This window comes from Lonchura striata, chromosome 1 (genome assembly GCF_046129695.1).
Source record: "Lonchura striata isolate bLonStr1 chromosome 1, bLonStr1.mat, whole genome shotgun sequence".
NCBI lineage: Eukaryota > Metazoa > Chordata > Aves > Passeriformes > Estrildidae > Lonchura > Lonchura striata.
Window position 1 is genome coordinate 20,937,353 of NC_134603.1, and position 18,588 is coordinate 20,955,940.

Here is an 18,588-nt window from a genome sequence, read left to right on the forward strand (position 1 = left end):
TCATGCAAAACAGTTTGCATGTGCCTTTTGTTTTCTCTTCTAAAGATGAAGGTAAGGCCTACCCACTTGCCAGAGATGTGCCCAGGTTACTTGAGCAGCAAGAGAAGACCTTTACCTTTCCATCAGTGTGCTTCAGAAAGTGCTCTCCCAGAACGATGGGAGACTTACCCAAGAATGGTCAGAGCTCTATGAGATGTCACATTTTCTTGGAAGAGCTGATTATTTCACACCTCCTTTCATTCCAAATTTGGAACATAATATAAATATCAAAACTAAGCTTCTTGAAGTCTTTTGCTTACATCCTGGTGTTTGGATGTTTTATGGGATTCATATAAAACCAAAAAGTATTAAAAGTACTTGATAATTCTGTCAAAGTTTCAGTGAAATCAGCGATTATGTGAAACATTTCCACTCTTGTCTGTTCTGCTAGGAAGAAAAAAAAGTTGTCAGCTTTAATAAGAAATTAGCTACCAATTAAATTCATACCACTCATCAACATCAGCTCTACACTCCAGGCTACTAGCAGTGTCTTCCTTTAGCAGACAGGTACCACCACCAGCTTCCCATCATTTCTGCGACAGCTTTTCTCCATGTGGATGGAACAAGGCATGGGCTCTTGTGATGACAAGAAAACCTCAATCCTATTTTGTCTTCCTTTTCATTCTTCCATGTGTAAAGGAGGATGAGCAGCTCTTGTTTGCACTGAGGATCTCCTTGGCAAGGTGCAGCAACAGCAGTGGCTTAGAAAAATGAGCTGTGACCTTACAGGTCTTACCTCACGGCACTAAGCATGGTAAACGGGAGGAGTGCCAGCCTTACTTTCTTCAGTAAATCTACCCTAGGGTCTCAGAGCTTTAATCTACAGTATCCTCAGAGCAGAGGTAAATAAGGCTGGTGGCTAAAATTGAAGGGCTTCTGTTATCTTGTTTCTGCAGCAGTTTAAGGCCAATTACAGGGATGTGAAGCCTGGAAATACATCCTGATGTGCCACTCTACAAGAGATGTTTAACCACTTAAGTATCATGAAATAAGAAGTATCTCAATTTTGAAACAAGGTTTTCTTCTATTTTATATTTTTTTTCTTTTCAATTGCTGGTTTCCAATCTGGGGAACACCTGGAGATTACTCAAGACTTATTGAATCAATTTTCAGCCCCTGTGAATAATTATAAAATTGAATAGTTTAAGAAGAAAAAAATGGAAAAATTCTTTTTTGAGTGGAAAAATGAATTAGCCTTGGAGCTTGGTGTCCTCTCCCAAGAAACTTGCAAAGTGTCTCTTACAATGTGGGAACAGCAATTTGATTGTATTAGAAAACAGACTGGAAAAATGCACAAATCAGACTGACAGGCAGTTCCAGTCAGCAGTGATTACAAAAACTCCAGCTCACAGCATGAGCCCTCTCTAACCACATCCAGGGGGGTCTATTTTTGAAAGGGATCAAAGACCTGACAAAAACATTCTCGCTGTCTCCATTTTAGAAGAATTCTGAATCACTCCATATGCCACGGTGTAAAATTTCAATTCTTTCCCTCCTCCTTCAGCACCACTGTTAGGGTGTGAGACAGGGTCAGACAGTAACTACTTGTATGACTGAGGAGTTTAAAGTTAAGCCTGTGCTTTGATGAACCGTAACAATCACACCGTATTTCAGAAGCACTGATCTCTGAGATGGCTCAGATGCTCTGCACCTCCCAGGCTCAGGTCTGTGAGGGCTGCTGCTTTGGAAGAGGCAATTACCTGTGCACAAGGATGTTGTGGTGATGAGCAAAGCGTATATTTGCTCCATAATCCTGCCTCTATCATCCTGCCTGTGCTAATACTTTGGGGAAGACCCCTTCTCATTTCCAGCTAGAGACATGGTGCTGCCACAGTATATCCTGATGAGAGGGCTCCAGTGGACACCAGTACGCTGCACGGGGCTGTGCCTGCTCGCTTGGTGTTACTATGTCACCTTTATCCTTTGTGTCACACCAGCCTTTGAACTTGCTTTTCCTGTTTTTCTCCTCACTACTCAGCTGTCCTGCATCTGAGCAAGACCTGCCCAGGCCCTGCCTGCTCTGTACCAATCTTAGGCCCATGGCTGCGGTGAGCACAGAGACCAAGAGATGTAGTGACACATGAACTTGTATGGCTGAGGAGATCATTCGTGGGAGGAGCACATCCTTGCTTCAGGGCAGCTGTGCCTGCCAAAGGGGCAGGATGGACTGCAAGGGGTGCCTGCTTCAGTCATCCAGCACCAAGTGGAACCTGCATCTCCCAGCACCCCATGTGGCGTGGCTCTGCCTTCAGAGCAGAGAAAGCAGAAGGCTCCCCAGCTGCAGTTACCAGGCAGCTTGATGGGCCTCACCCTCTTCAAACTTCTTCAAACCTCTAGCAAACACATCCACTTCCCTCTAAATTTTCTCTGCAGTCAACAAAGGAGAGGGGTGCTGCTAAGATATGGATATTCCTATCAGCAGCTATCCAGCTGAGTCCATTGGGTCCTCGTTTCTCCTCACTGGCCATAAGGAAGGTGCAGTGAACTTGCTCAGGTGTGGACGTCACTGCTGTAAAAACATGTGATGTGGGTGCTACTTTCTGAGTCACCAAGTGTGGAATCTGAGAGTCTTTGGATGTCACTCTACTACAGTAACACCACTGGAACAGCTTTCTGTGCATGTACATAATCCTTTCTGAAATGCAGAAAAGCCTTCTTTGAACCAAGAAAGCTCCAGATGTTACCATAACTCTCACAGTTTTCTTGCTCCAGAAACTAAAGGCTTTTCTTTAAATTAACAGCTGAGTTCCTGGCCTTACACACTGTTTTGAGCCCTCCCTCCCACAGCATCTCACAGGGACACAGCTCAAAAGGCTGCTAACCATCAAGTGCAGAGCTAGTCTATGCCTGTCAGGAATATCCTGTGCTGATTCCATATATTAATTATATGCTGTGTAAAAAATTACTTCCTAAGAGGTTTGTTTTTTTTAAGTTAAACTGAAGGTCTGGATCTTTTATATGTGTCAACAGACTAGACAGACCAGAATGGAAAATCCTGTAAGAGCCATACTTCATGTATCAGTATTGCATATCAGTGTCACATCTTCTTTGTTGTGGAATGAACCCTGTTGTTATAAAAGTAATCGTTCTTTAAAGGAGTATCCTCAGGTTTAACGTGTATTTCTTATTTCTCTTAATTTATTGCTTACCTTTGAAGGAGCAGGAAATCCCCTTGTCCACCTTTTGAGTGCTAATGGCTTGTAGCATGATGGATCTTTCACCTGGTGGGCAGGGAGGAATGCAGAATGAACGATATAACAAGGACAGGTGGTGGCAGGCAGGAGTTTGCTGGTGACACACCTTCAGGGGGTTCCCACACAAAGGGAATTTCACAGACTGTAAATTTCACAGCTCTGTTCACTGTGCTCTCAGCAGCCATTCCTTCATCACTGTACCTCACATCACCCATTTTTGCAAAATGCTACCAAGGAAGTATGTAGACAAGCAATCCCTAGCAACTCCTGATAGACATTGCGTGTCTTAATCCCAGTCATGAGCTGCATGGACAGATGACTTCATGATGATCTTTTGCCTACTGATTTCCTCATAAAAATTGACTTAAATGGTTAAACTATGAAGTAGCCATACAAAAGAAATTAAGTGTTAAAAGGATTAAGATACCATCATTAAGATACCATTATAATTACAACTACTTGGTACTGAAATTGAGGTTTTAACATGTGCACACTGACACTGTGGACCTGCAGTTGTAACATTTTTGATTGATGCAGTTTTCTGAAGCATGCCCATGCAGAGAACCCACCTGAGCCTGCAGGAAATCTCTGCTGGCAAAGCCACCATGCAGGTCAGTGCAAAAGTAAAGACTCTGTGGCTGTGCCTGCAGAATTGACAGTTTACCTGATTGAAATCTCAGCATGGGCAAAGTTAGAGCTCACAGAAGCAAAGGTCTTTGCTAAGAACCTAATTAAGATGACAGCAGTCTGGGCAGACCTTGTCTGGACACAGAAGTCAGGGCTTCAGTGTTACTGTGGACAAGACTTTAGTGCTGTCTTCAGAGATGGTTCTGGGAAACCATCAGTTCCCTGAAGCTGCACTGACTTAAAATGAGCTGTAAGGCATTTCCTGGTGCTGCATTTATAGAAATCAAGGTGTATTACAATTTTACACCCCTGTTTTTAGGAAATGCCCAGGCTGGCAGGTGGTGACAACTCTCTTTATAGGTGCCTGCACTGCAGAACTTATCCAGAGCACTGTAGAGGTTTCATAGCAACTTCTTTCCATGGTCTTGCTGCTCAGTTATGTTGTTTGCCATCATAAAACAGTGTTTCTGCCTATTTAAACTAGTTTAGTTCTTTTAAGCTGGCCAGGCATTGGCAGTACAGCAGCAGTGTCTGATTTATATCCTTTTCAGCTTTCTATCTTCATATTCCTCCAAAACTAACAAAACCCGAACCAATGTAAGTGGGTTTCATGCTTTTTTTTTTTTTTATTAACTAGACCATCAGCCCATTGCTTAAATTGCTGAACAATAGAAAACCTCCCAATTCAAAACAGAAAATCCAAATTTAAAAACAAATATACACAGCAGCAGCAATGTATTCTCTGATCTCTGCATCTCTTACATAGCTCCTCTGGCATATCAAAACCAACAGATGCTGATCATGTGCTCTGGACAACTCTTTCCAAGTACCGTGAGAGACATCACATTTTTGAGCCAAAAATGCTCTTAAGGACAAGCAAAACCAAAGTAGCTAAACTGAGATAACCTTTATGTGCACACATGTGTATCCAGTTTAAAAATGGCCATAGGTTTTAAGCCTATTCACCAAGAGCATCCAGGTTTGAACATATTGAAGTGTTTATTCAGTATTGCTGGCTGAGACAGGCAGCTTCTGTCAGGCAGCTTGAAATGACACCTTTAACTAGAAAAAAAGTGAGGGAGCAATTTGGTGAGTGGAGAAAACTTTAAAGGGTTTGGGTGTAAAAGGGTGCAAGAGAGAAACCCAGATTACTTCTGTGTCCTGGAGCAGGGCTGAGACACTGTTTGTTCCTGAAGCAATTCACTACAGAAATACATATTCTTGGTGTTTTCCTTGAAACCTGCAGTGCTCTGTAAGCTCTCTCATAGAGAGCCATGAATAACTATGATTGTATGATTCTACTGTATGATTCTATGAACTGGAGTGCAGGAGGAAATGTGGATTCAAGCCCTCCCATACTGAAGCCAGACTCCTTCCTGCCCTCACCAGGATCCATCCCTGTCTGATGATGAACAAATCCAATATTCACAGGACATGGCATCCCACATGAGTATGACTGAGGCACAAACCAGGCCTTCCAAAACTGCCCAATATGAACTCTCTCCCTCTTTCCCTGAGCTTGGCTGCCACTATTTTAACCCATCATCAGGCACCTCCACTAGAGATTGGCTGCACTTGCCTCCTCATGCATGTTGGGGATTTGCCTGCTCTTGCCGTTCGCCAAACTTTACTGCTATAAAACATTGGATTTGTTGCTCAGCACTAGTGCTTGGACCAATGTGGCTATGTCAGCTGTTGGCATCAGTTGCAGAGACCACGGCAAACTTCCAGAGCAGATCAGACCTTGGATTTCTATCAAAACCCATCTGTTCCTGACTGAGAGTGATTCCCACCACCTTTATAGCTGGGTGGGATAATGAGCTATTGAATCCACAAATTAGCACAACATGGAGTTCTTTTAATAGCTTTCCTCTACAGAAAGTCTAGTGTATACAAGCAGGCCAGCAAGCTAGAGGACTTATAGCTGACAGAGTCAATTGTTTTTAAAGAGTTACTGCAGTGCTGTCATTTGAAAAGCAATTTAATATTACTCCCATGACAGTCACTTCAAATATTCTGGAAACAACCCGTATGAAACCATGGATGACAGTTACAACACTAGTCTTTTCTGAGATGTCCAGACCAGATTTGTGTACAGCTTGTGCTGGGCAGGACTGTGAGGTGAACAATGCAGCAAACACAGCTCTTCCATCCACCTAAATCCACTTGGCAGTGGGGGTGTGCAGGGGGTGAACCTCACACCTCAGGCCTGCCACAGGAGTGCTGTAATTGAAGAGCATAAGGGCTGGAAAGAATTCTCACAAAGGTGCTGCAGCAGCACTCCCTCCACAGCAAGCTGCAGCACCAAGGGTTAACACTCTGCTGCCTGCCTCACAAATCTGCATAATGCCTTGCTTTGGCATCTCATTTGCATAATTTTAAATTACTCTGGAAAATAAAATCTAAAACATAGGTTCAGACATAAGTGGTAGATACTAATGTTTCATATCCTAAGAAGGCTTGGTTAAGTCTATTTGTCTGAACTCGACAATAGAGGTTGTAAAAATAATTTTAACAGAGAGATGTTGTTTCTTTATTGTACAGCCTTGAGTGCCATTTTGACTACCTAAATAAGGTGTAATGTGCTCACCCACTCCTCACAGAGGGGATGAAGCTTGCCTACACACGCTCAGACTCTCTGGCTCTCCAGAAGGCTCTGCAGCTCCATCCTTTGCCGGGAGGGGGGAGGCGGGGGGCAGTCCAGCCCACCCCTCTCATTAAACTGCAGAAACAATGCAGCAACTGGAAACTGAATCCCTGTCATCAGCGCATCCTTACCAGGGATGGGCTTCCAGGCTGTAGCTGTGTACGCAGAGGTGTCGACACCCGATGAGCTCAGCGTCCCACCTCCCACTGCCAGGAGGGATTCAGTTTAACAGAGGATGGATGCCTACATTTCCTCAGACGAATCACACTTCCAGCTCCATTGACTGCCATAACTAAATCTCCACTGCCTAGTGTGGGAGACTAGACACCTAAATTCAGGTATCTGTTTTCTGGATCTGATTCCCACTCCAAATTCAGCTGACAGCCTGTGAGGTGGTCTTTGTAGGCAGAGCCCCATACCTCTCAGTAATCCTCTCCCTCATGCTGGGAGACAGATACAAAGCACAGTGTCTTCTCTCTGTGATGTGTTTCAGTGTAGGAAAAGGGGCTGTTAGCCTGCACTGGCACTTCAGTGTGTTTTAAATCATAGCTTATCAGAACAGCAGAATAAATCCTAGGAAATAGAAAGCCAAATGGCTAAGTTGCTTGTAATTATGACTGAAGCCTATCTGAACTCCTGTCCTAGTGCCTTATGTACTATAAACTTCTGTACATTCCTCAGGCAAAAGCTGGTGGCATGTGCATTAAAATTTAATAATATTTCTAAATGGGACATCCCAAACCAATGTATTTGTGCTCTGTAGTCCCAAAAGCTGGGTGACAGAAGAAGACATTCCCAAAGGGCATCAGCAATGTGCCCAGCAGGCATTCTGCCCAGGGGAGCAGCCAAGGGTTGGTTCCCCTGCCAGCTGGAAGGCACTGCGACAGGGAAAACTTCAGGCAAATTTAGCTGGGTCTAGGTTGTACAAAATGTACAGGGGCAAAGGCCAAGTGTAAGTACGTAATTATGAGTGAACAGATCTGTCAAATGCTAACAAGTTTATACCTGGCTTATTTAATGCAGTTTTTCTTTTGCCCAATGCTCATAAACCAAATTCAAACTTTGAAGTTTCCTGCAAGTGATAATATACTGACTGCCCTCCTTCAGATTCTAGTGGCATTACAGTTTTCATGAAAATGTTTCAAAGATGACTTATTTATATATGGCCATATTTCTTCTCCTTTCCCATTTTGCAATACCTAAACCTTTTGCTTGACATTTTTGTTAAAAAATAGACAAAGTATATATACAGTATTAAACATTTAAGCCCCAGTAACTAAAGTCTCAGTTCACAGCAAAAGGCAAGTGAAATTACCTGTATGTTCAGTTAGTAGTAATTCTGAATGTACAAATCTGCCTGCAGTTTTGTGTCAACTACCTACCTGCCTGTCTATAGAAATACGCTCACCAACACAGATGCAGGCATATGCAAGTGTTGCAATTGCTGTTATTCACAATCAAATGTTCAGCCATCAGTTAACTGTGTCCCTTTCCCCTTAACTGCAATGAAAGAAAAACCTTCCACACTATTTATTCATATTTTCTTTCCTCCATTAGTTTCAATAAAGCTAAATGTTAACTGCCAAACAGTTCCCAGCACAGTCTTCTTGTACTCCGTTTCCTGTTGACCACTGTCTCCATTGCAATTCTTTTTCTGCCTTTCAGTACTTAAGAACCATCACCACAATCCTGTTCTGTGGGACTCACAAATGTTAGAGCTGCCTCTTTTGACATGAATTTAACATCTACTTTTTTTGACATTTAATCACTTCTGTAACTGGTTGCAAGACCAACTGCAACTGTGTTCTCATCTAGGGAAGATGCTATAGGGACATGGAAGAACACTAAAAAAAAAACCATCCTGTTCTGTGTGAATGCCCTTAGTGATTGGAAGGGGGAAAACAAAGAAGAAAAAACCTCATAAGATATTTAGCAGAAGGTGCAATCACCTCTGGAAGCAACACCCATTGTTTAAAGGGAATGGGCTGTGTTTGACACTTTGCCTGTGCCTCCTGACAGGAACCTGAAATGCTGAAATATGGAAGAGATATTTCAGAAGGGATGGTGGATGTGTAGCCTCTGTGTACACTCATTTTGCCAGGCCAAATTTCTCCTGAACAGCCGCTGTTTATAAGCCACTTCTCAAATGACACAGCTTCTGGTTTGCTTCGAGTGCCAGCTGTAAACGGAGGCTGCCTTGGAGCTATTTCACAATCAGATCAGCTTTCTGTCTGTGTGCCTGTGCTATTGTTCAAATCAGCAGTCTGGGCTGCAACTCATCTTCCTCTCACCGTCTTCTGTTTGATGTTGTGGAGCAGCCTGAGAGCACACAACTGTGGCCTCCTTTGGGGTAAAACCAAATGGGAAATTCTGCTCCCAAAGTGCCTCGTTATCTCTGGGAAAGATATGGATGTTCAGTCCATGAGGAACAGATAGAGCTGGCCAACAAAACCATGCTCAATAGGGGGATGGCTGGGGACTTGGCACCCACTGCTTTGTGCTACACTGAACTTCTCTGGAAATGTTTACATTTTAATTTTTTTTTTTCAAGGGGAATTAAAACCCAAGAACTATCTACTATTTCTTCTGATAGTATAAATAGCCATGCATGACAAATGGCTATTTAATGGCAGAGGAACAGCAGCTAAAAAGTGGGCTGAAAATATGTATGCTGAAAGGTAAATCCTGGCCCCACTAGAGTCCATGGAATAATTCACTTGCTTTTGACCTGGAAGGTCTCAACTCCTTTCCCTACCAGAAACAAATTTACTCTGCAATAATTTCAGAAGGAAGTACCTGAATCAAGGCCACACAGAACTGTTGCTGTGAATGAATGTATTTCACCCACACATTTTATAATGATGACTTTTTTCAAAACTGCCGTCTTTGAAGGTAAATATGGTTAAGACAAGAGTAGCTAACCCAATCAAATGAAACTAATAGGGGACAAAAAACTAAACAAACCTTTTCTTGTCCTAGTTAATCACCTTGACAGCCTGCAGATAGATAAGAAGGCAACTCCCTAGGGAACCCTGAAAACCCCTCACCTTAAAGTTGCCACAGTTCAAACAAATTCTGTCTTTCCTTACCAGGAACTTAAAGGAAGCTGCTCTGATACAAAAGAACACAATTCTGGTTTACAGCTGCCTGCACAGGAACACTTGCCCAGGTGACACAAAGTCTCAGAGATAACACCACCAAGTACACTGTGCACGCCAGTTGTGCCCATGCCACCTTACAGGGACAGTCACACAAGAGGCTGCCCACAGCCTCCTCCTTCAGCTCCTGCACAGTGCCCAGGATGCCTCATGAGCTCCTCGTCACATTCAGCTGCATTTGTCACTGGACAGGTCTGGTCTACACATAAGGAAGTGATCATGTAAACTTTGTGGTGGGGCTTGGACAAGATGTCCTAGATGTCCAGTCAGAAGGAATAGATGTTCAGAAGTGTCTCTACAGGAGCTGGAAGAGAAAGATGCAAGTAAGGTGACAACCATGGTGAGATGCAATGTCAAATGAGTGTCAAAATCTCAGTCTACCAGCTACTGGTGGATCTACAAACTCCACCAAACACTGGGCAGATAGCTTACTTTGATCCCAGACATGTTGTGCCAACACCACTAAACAAAGAAAGCAAACCATACTGTAAAGGAAGGAGAAATAGATCATAGGTACCTTGCGTTACTTGGGTTGGAAAGGACATTAAAGAACATCTAGTTCCAACTTCCATGCCATGGGAAGAGATACTTTCCACTGGACCATGTTGCTCAAAGCCCCATGCAACCTTGAACGCTTCCAGGGATGAGACATCCACAGCTTCTTCAGGCAGTCTGCTCCAGTGCATCACCACCTTCACACTGAATAATTTCTACCTTATCTTTCATCTAAATCTGCCCTCTTCCAAAGTAAAGCCATTACTATGTGCCTTTGTAGAAAGTCCCTCTCCAGCTTTCTTGGAGGCTAAATTTCTTGCAGAATCCTAATTTCTGTCCCTTCACTGGGGCCCTTTGTTGCAGAGCTAAAAAGAGGAAATGCAGAGTAGATCAGACAAGGGAGGAGAAGGGAGATTACGCACCTCCATAATTGCCTGATTTTAAATAATGTATTTTAGTCCAGGCTGTGTGCCAAAGCTCACCATATTCACTTCTGAATATCTGAGTCTCAGCCAAATCTATGGTTTCAGAGGTTTCTGCTAGCTTAAGTGACCCAAGAATTCGAGAGGCAGCAGGAGAACCAGCTAAGTCCTCCTGCTAGGGGAAAGATAAAGATCAAAGCAGAGCTTCAGTAACTTTTTTAGTTGCTGAAGAATCACAGGGCAGAGAAAAATCATGTGTGCACTACTAGACATTGAAAAACCCATTGTAAGAAAAGTTCCATGGAAAATGAGTTTTCATCTGCTCTGCTATGAAAGTGTTACCTTGCTTCAGTCTGTGACACAAGGTGATGGAAACGTTGCCATGTACTTTGCTCTTCATTATATGAACTTCTTTTCAGCCTTGGGAACAATCTAGAAACTGCAGTTTTCTGCACAGCAATCTTGCCTGACATTTCTAGGAATGCTGGCCTCATTTCTTCCAGAGCAAAATACAATCTTACGGTGCCAGCCTGATGTCAGCTGTTGATATCTGGAGTTAACAGCATGGAAAGTGCACTCCGGAGCTCTCCTTCACTGCCTGAAGCCTTTAATTCCACTAGGGGCCTCTTCCCTGACTTCTGCACATCCCATCAGCCATTGGCCTGTGCTACACCTGCTGGCATCTGCTCCCACTGTTTACAGAGCAAAGTCCATTCCAGTCCTCTTACCCCAATCCTCCCATCTTTAGCAGGTCCCCTCCCCTCAGAATGAACAGACTCTGTGTAATCTGCCAGGCCTGCAGCTGCTGTGTAGCAAGCAGTTGGGAATAAATCTGTCCCAGTGCATGTTATTGAGAAGCTTTTTCTAATGTGAAAGTTCCTGATCCACTGGAACTGAACATCTGTGGAGCAGGAGGCTGGATAAGATGACCTCCAGAGATCCCTCTTTGGATCTCTGTGCTTCTACCAGTCTGAAAACTTCAAGAAACACTGACCCATCAAAACAGAATTTCAGATATGACAGCAGATATAACAGGAGTTATTTTGTATGGTATTTCCAAGTTGACAAAACTCTTGCACAGAAAATATATGAGCAAGAGACTTGTTCTGCAGGTTGGGTGTTGGTGTATTTATAGCTGCACCTTCATAAGGAAGCTGTTGCTTTACCTGTAGACCTGAAAATAGCACTATCTACACATGGAGGAGCTTTGCAACGTAGGCAGCCAAATTTCTTAGGCCAAGACATACAGTGTCGTCTTAAAGTTATATTTTGTAAAGAAAGATTTTTTCATGACTTGGCAAACATGAATTCAAAATATCATTTCAGTATTGGATGCTCACATCCAAGACTGGGGCAATTGAGAGAACACTTCAGACAAATCTTCTGTTTTGAAGTACTTAAAAAACACAGGTTGTAAGAATGAGTAGCTCTGCAATCAGAAAGCAATTCTATTTGAAGTCAACTTCAGATAATCAAAGGGCTAACATGCTGTAACCCCCCGTAATTATCTTCCAAAACCAATTGGCCAAAGCAGGCATTCAACGCTTGCCACTTCCTGGTAATGCAAAAGTCAACCAGTAAGATGCAGCCTCACATCCTTGAGCTGGAACTTCCTCCATATTCCAAACTCCTGTCAGAATAACATCATGGGTTGAGCACTTGGCTTTGTGTCCTCTCACCTATGTTTAGTTGCCATTTTAGGCAGCAGTGTAAACTCTTTGTGTGAACAAGAGCTGACATTTGCACTACTCAAGTTTATTCTGGCTCCGAATACAGTTCCAGTGGAATCTGTTTTAATTTTTAAAAAAATTTTGGTCATGCTGAGTGTTTGCATTGGCAAAGCCACAAGCAATGGCTAAAACCGGGGTTCAGACACAATGTAAATAAAGCTACAGAAAAGGATTGCTTGGAAATGGCCAGCCGCAGAATGCTGAGGCCTAACAGATGTGCACCCCCTTAGGGCTTTCCCAACTCCTTTCCTGTATCTATCCAGTTTCCATAACCCATTAACTTTTAAAGGCTGTGTGTTAATGGTGAAAGAGAGAGAGCAATGGAAATCTCTTCCTTATGCCCATCCCCTTGAAGAATTCCAATGAACAAATCATAGCATTTGGAAATGTAAATGCTTTGGAGAGCTACATCTTGAACAGAAAAGCAAACACAATTATCTGGAATTTCCCAAAACCTACCAAAAATTCTTGACAGTATTCAGAAGGGCTCCACAGGAATTCACGTGACCCATCTTCCTGCTGTTCAATGGAAAAAAGAAATGATGGCCAAAGGGAAATATTTTTCTTTTTTGCATGGGAAAAAAAAATCAAATGGAGAAGCAAGGCTTTTCAGGTGCTTATCAAAACATGCAATTGATTCTGATAAAATAACTGAGGTAAACACAGCTCACAAGAATCACTGTGATAAACACCACAAATACTTTCAGGGAAAGCATAAAGACTGATGCTGGGAAGAAAAAAGGCAGGAAAAAACCTAACAAACTTAGGTACAGTCAAACACAGAACTAAATAATAAATAAATGCTAAGCTCTGTTCTAACAGGAAAAAATGTAAAAACATAAACATGGATCTACTAGTTTTTAGAAGCACAGCTACTGCACTGTCTCACTACCAAACAGAAGGAGTCCTATTCCACGCCTCATAGATTTCCAGAAACCTGTTAGTATTTCCCTCCCAGGATAAGCTAAATTACTTATTTGTATTCTTGGAGGCATTTGAGTATCACTGCCACTTGAGAACAGAACATATGGAGAAACTTCATCTAAGAAATCTGGAATGCATCAATTGAGTATTTCTTCTCTTTATGACATTTCCTCATGTTAATGATAGTTGGGGAAAAAAAGCTTCATAAACTCCCCAAATCTCTGGGCAGCAAGCAGCTGCATCAGCCTATTCTTGGATTAGCTCCTTTCAGCTGAACTGGAAAAAGAGGCTAGGAAGAAAAGGGAGTGGAAGATGGGAAGTTACAAAGTTCCTTAAGGTCTGAAAGTGGGGAACAAACTGAGATTTTTAGTGTTTACGATTATACAGACTCAGAAATCAGTTCTAACTCACTGAACTAGGTTCTAAAAGTTTTTTGGCACTGCTATCATGTGATCACCATCATTTCTCACATGCTAAAAAATTCTGAGTCAGTTTTCAAAATTTCTGATTTCCCGAAAACAAGAAGAGCAGGCTGCAAAAGCAGTAAATTCCAGTTAAAAAAAAAAAAAAATCACCAAAATCAAAGCTTGGTACAATCCCTGCTAAGGTGTTTAGTTTCTATAGAAACAAATGGCTGTTTTATTGACTTTGCTACTCAACCTTCGGTACATTGACATGTTAATTTGTTAAAAACAGCTCCATTGGCAAGGTGTGGAACAATTCAATTGAATCCTGTCCAGAGGGAAGGCATGCCAGGCCAGAGGCACCGAGTTTCACAGCGTGGTACCTTTTTATTCTTCTATACCACCAACCTAATGGTTAGCCTAAAGAAGACTGAAAAGGGACCGCATCAAAGATATAAATATCTTAAAGGAATGTGTCAGGAAGATGTTGCCAGATGCCTTTTGCTGGTGCCTAGCGACAGGACGAGGACTAAAGGCCCTAAACTGAAATACAAGTTCCACCTCACCGTAAGGTAGAGCGGCTTTTATGCAGAGTGTCAGAGCACGGAAGAGGCTGCCCAGGGATGTCGCTCCCCCTCTGGAGGCATCCCAAACCCACCTGGACACGTTCCTGTGCCACCTGCTCCGGATGACCCTGCCCTGCCAGAGGGGCAGATCTGCACGATCTCCAGAGGTCCCTTCCAAACCTAATGATTCTGTGAACCTCCCTGAAAAGTGGTGAAAATTCCCGGCTTCTGAAGGGAAGACTTGACTAGAAATGCAACAAGAAACGCAACCGGAAAGGAGAGAGTCAGCACGGGCCGCCGAGAGCGGGTGCCGACGGGCGCTGGGCCTGAAGCACCTGCGGGCACTGGGGGAAATCCCTGCGCAGCCCCGGGGAGCGGCGCCCGGGGAGCGGCCCCGGGGAGCGGCCCCGGGAGCGGCGCCGGGAGCAGCCCCGGGGAGCGGAGCCCGGGAGCAGCCCCGGGAGCAGCCCCGGGGAGCGGAGCCCGGGAGCAGCCCCGGGAGCAGCCCCGGGAGCAGCGCCGGGGAGCGGCGCCGGGGAGCGGCGCCGGGGAGCAGCCCCGGGGAGCAGCGCCCGGGAGCAGCGCCCGGGAGCAGCGCCCGGGAGCAGCGCCCGGGAGCAGCCCCGGGAGCGGCGCCCTCCCGCCCCTCCGCGCTCCGGCCGGCGGCGCCGGCTCCGCTCCCGCCCCTCAGGGGCACCGCGCGCGCCGCCCGCCGGGAGCCGCCGGGGCTGGGGGAGGGGGGTGGCGGGGGGGGGAAGAGAGCCAGGGGCAGGCACGTGGTGCTTTACGTCCCTCTTGCGCAATGACGTCACCGCGGCCCGCCGCGAGGGCGGCGCGCCGGGCCAATCGGCGGCGCGCTTAGTGGCAGGGGAGGGAGCCGCGCGCGCCAGTCAGCACGAGGCTTGCACGCGCGCCGCCGCGCGCGCCGGTCGCGCCCCGCCCCTTCCCTGTCGCGGCGCACGGAGGGCGGGGGAGGGGCAGGGAGAAGGGCCCGCTGGAAGCCAAGATGGCGGCGCGTGCGTGAGCGCGGCGCGGGCCCAGCTCCGAGCGGCGCCGTTGCGGCCGTTCCGCCCCGCCCCGCGCCCGCAGCGCCGCGGCCGCCGAGAGCCCCAGACTCCGCCGGGCGGCCCCGAACCACCCCGGGGGAGGGACGGAGGCCGAGAGCCCCCTCCCCCGCCGCCCCCATTGTGTGCCCGGCCCCCGCCCGCCCGCCTCCCGCCGCCGCCGGGGGGGCACCGGCGCGGAACATGACCTCGATCCACTTCGTGGTGCACCCGCTGCCGGGCACCGAGGACCAGCTCAACGACCGGTGAGGGGGGGCGGAGGGGAGGGGCCCCCCGGGGACGAGGGGAGGGGCTCCGGGGCAGCGGGGCCGGCCCGACCCCCCCCGCCGGGCCGCGGTTCCGCCGGGTCCCGGCGCGCCCCGCTCCGAGCGGCCGCTCCCGGCAGCCGCCGCCGCCGCGGTTCGCCCCGCGCGGCGCCGGGGCCGCGACTTTCGCCGCGGGCCCGGCGGGGGCTCCGGCCGGCCACGGGAATCTCGGCATCCGGCCGAGGAACGGGGCTGCCGGCGCTCCCTGGCCGAGGAAGCGGGTTCCCGGGGATCCCCGGCCGAGGAGCGAGAACGCGTCCATATTAACCAGGGATGGAGCGAGGCAGACAATGCGGATGGGGGATCGCGGCGTGTGAGAGAATGACGGGAGCGGGGATAAAGGCGGCAGCGCTGTCACACGCAGCGCCGGTGTGCGCTGCCTTCCCCTGCTCACGCACCGGGTGTTCGATACAAAAGGAAGCCCGATCTCCAAATCACTGATGTTGTGCGGCTTGGCGGAGATGGGGATGACAGCTGCCAGCCTGGAAACCACGCAGCTAACTTTATGTAGGATTGGGGGAGAGAAATTGCAGGCTGGGGAGAAACTGGAGTGCTTTGAGAGAAAATGAATCCATGAAACAAATTTTCCTCGCTGCTTGACGTTTATTTGACAGCTCTGTGTGGCTGTCAAATATTTCTTCTATAGCAATTGTTAATGGTATGTGTAATAGCTTGCAAATTTTACTTCTGCTCTTTTATAGAGGAATTCTTAAAAACTTCATGTTTAATTTCTCACAAATTTATGTGTGAATAAATCGTGATCTTTAATCATCGCTAGATAGAAACCTAAAGTGTTTTTACACTAAATACGAATGTTATTTAATGATTCTAAACAATATTTAAGTATTTTTAAGTCTTAAAAAGCATAAGCTCTTGCTTATACTCTCCTGGCTTTGATAGTACCAGTAGGTCAGGGTCCAGGTCATTCCACAGTTCTTTGTAGTTAGGCCACTTCTCCAAGAACAGTCTTTGCTGAGATGCCTTTTGGAGCAGGTGAGGTTTGAGCGTGTATAATAAGGAAAATAGGTAGTTTTGAAGGCAGAATTTCTGCCTAACTACATAGCCAATATGTTTATACAGGGAAAAGAAAAGATAAAACAGATCCAAAACCTGAAGTGTGTTACTGTGGACTGTATTTTTTTCCATAGCCTGATAATGCATTTTACAGAATCCTGCTTCCTAGGAGGCCTAGCCATTCCTACAGAATTGATTTGCTTTCTCCATAGGTACTGCATTCAAATTTGGCATAGACCATCTTCCTTTAGAGTGACAAACTGAGAGATGATGCTGTTCTGTGACTTATTGCTTGCACTCTTTTGGTTTGGAGTAAGATCTAGGCCTTCGAGCTTGAAAAGACCCCAGTGGGTTTTCTTTTTTTTTTTCTTTTTATATTGGTTGGCCCTTAGAAAACATTTAGCATGTAATTATCACACTTTGCTCCAAGTGAGAGAGCTCATCTGTTTTTTCTTTAATGTTACCTCTTCTGTTGACACATTGATATAAAATGTGAGTCCCTTTCAGTCTTCATAATGCTTTCTCGGTTTTTAAATTTTTTTTTTCTTCTTAACACAGCAGCAGCTTCTACACCTACTTTTTGATACATGAACCTTCCAAATATGTGGTAATTAATATATGGAGAAAGCTGCAGCAGTGCTGTTAAGTAGTGACTGTTCTGAAAAATCAAGTGACTCCTTGATCTGAGCTGCAAGTCAGAAATTTTGGCTTCATAAATGTAATTTTACTAAAAGGGCAGTAGCTATGTATCAGAACTTGTAATGCAGTGAAATCAGAATGATTCATAAATAGAGTTGAGGCACACACATATGTGCTGGAAATGCCAGTTCAATTTTATCAGTAGCATTGCTGCATATTTCTATTCTGTCAATGTTGATAAAGATCTAGATGGCTTAATAAATTCTCATACACATACTCATAGAAGTTAGGATCTTGGAACGTCTCGTGTCTCTGTGATGTTTCTTTTCTCTCTCACTTTATAAGCTTTTTTGAGTCTGGGTCAGTGGTCAGTCAAGTTTTTTTTCTGTCTGTATTCTGAATGATAGTTGTTTCTCAAAATTAGATTTTGGGATCATACTTCTGTATTGTATGCTTTCAATAATGGATTTGTGTTTTTCATCTAAGGAGTAATCACTTAAAACCCAATGAATTTATTGTCGCAATCCCTGTGTGTTCAGAGTACAGGACACTGTTGAATTTTGTAACCAAGTATTTGATACATTATGCTTAATAACCTAGATAATAGTCTAGATGTGTAAAGGCAGTGGTTTTTGGAAACCATCTTTCTCCTGAAGTATTGCTGTGCTCTTAAGTAGTTGAAAAAATGTGAGGAAGTAGTTTTTTCCAGTTTGGTTTGGTGCGTTTTCTGTCATTTTGTTCTACAGTTTTTGTTAGGTTTTCTGTGTAATTTGTTGTCACACTTATTCATGCAGCAGCTGTGAGAATGGCAAAACACTTCAAAGAAAAGAGGAGATAGTAACTGTAGAACCACAAATAATCGGAGGACTCCTGAGCATATCTGCTGATCATCTGAAAATTCTTCTTAGCTAGTGTTTTTGAAAATGTAGGTTAATATTGCACCTTGATGGTAGTTATTAGTCCTCTCTAAAATAAGCTGAAACAGTGTTGACTTCTTCACTCAGAGGTCTGGAGCTGATGACACTGAAGAGAGTTCACAGAGGACAAGGTCATACTTAATTTTGTAGTTGTATTAGGATTCATCTTTTGAAATGGATACTAGCCTAAGCTTTTGTTTAGGATGAACTGAGGTAATTAAGGTTTTTCTGGCAGGTTTATTAAGGAAGACAGGTAACTTGGAATTTTTTCCCCAAGCAATTTGTTGTCTGCAAACTGAATATGAGGAGTTTAATGGAAGAAAAATTCTGTATGGCCTGCAGTTTGAGAAACAACTCTATAGAGTATTTGGGATGTAAATAATTAATGGCTTTAATATTTGAAAAAGAGATATCCAGCCTCTGTTGCATTGGGTGTTAGGTAT

At 45.0% G+C, this 18,588-nt stretch overlaps 1 protein-coding gene and 1 long non-coding RNA gene across 2 annotated transcripts in view; one reads left to right on the top strand and one right to left on the bottom strand.

The window, feature by feature from the left end:
• Window positions 1-402: 402 nt before the first annotated feature.
• Window positions 403-15,515, bottom strand: LOC110481124 (uncharacterized). The gene is made up of 4 exons (XR_002467204.2): window positions 15,459-15,515; window positions 12,772-12,831; window positions 3,189-3,260; window positions 403-423 (listed from the first exon to the last, which is right to left on the bottom strand). It is a non-coding gene; the product is annotated as an uncharacterized LOC110481124 (long non-coding RNA).
• Window positions 15,413-18,588, top strand: part of UBR5 (ubiquitin protein ligase E3 component n-recognin 5) — an 87,595-nt gene continuing 84,419 nt past the window's right edge. The window contains exon 1 of the mRNA XM_021529445.3: window positions 15,413-15,515. Within this exon, the coding sequence (XP_021385120.1) occupies window positions 15,454-15,515 (62 nt within the window). The 5' untranslated portion in view covers window positions 15,413-15,453. The remainder of the gene's footprint in view (window positions 15,516-18,588) is intronic.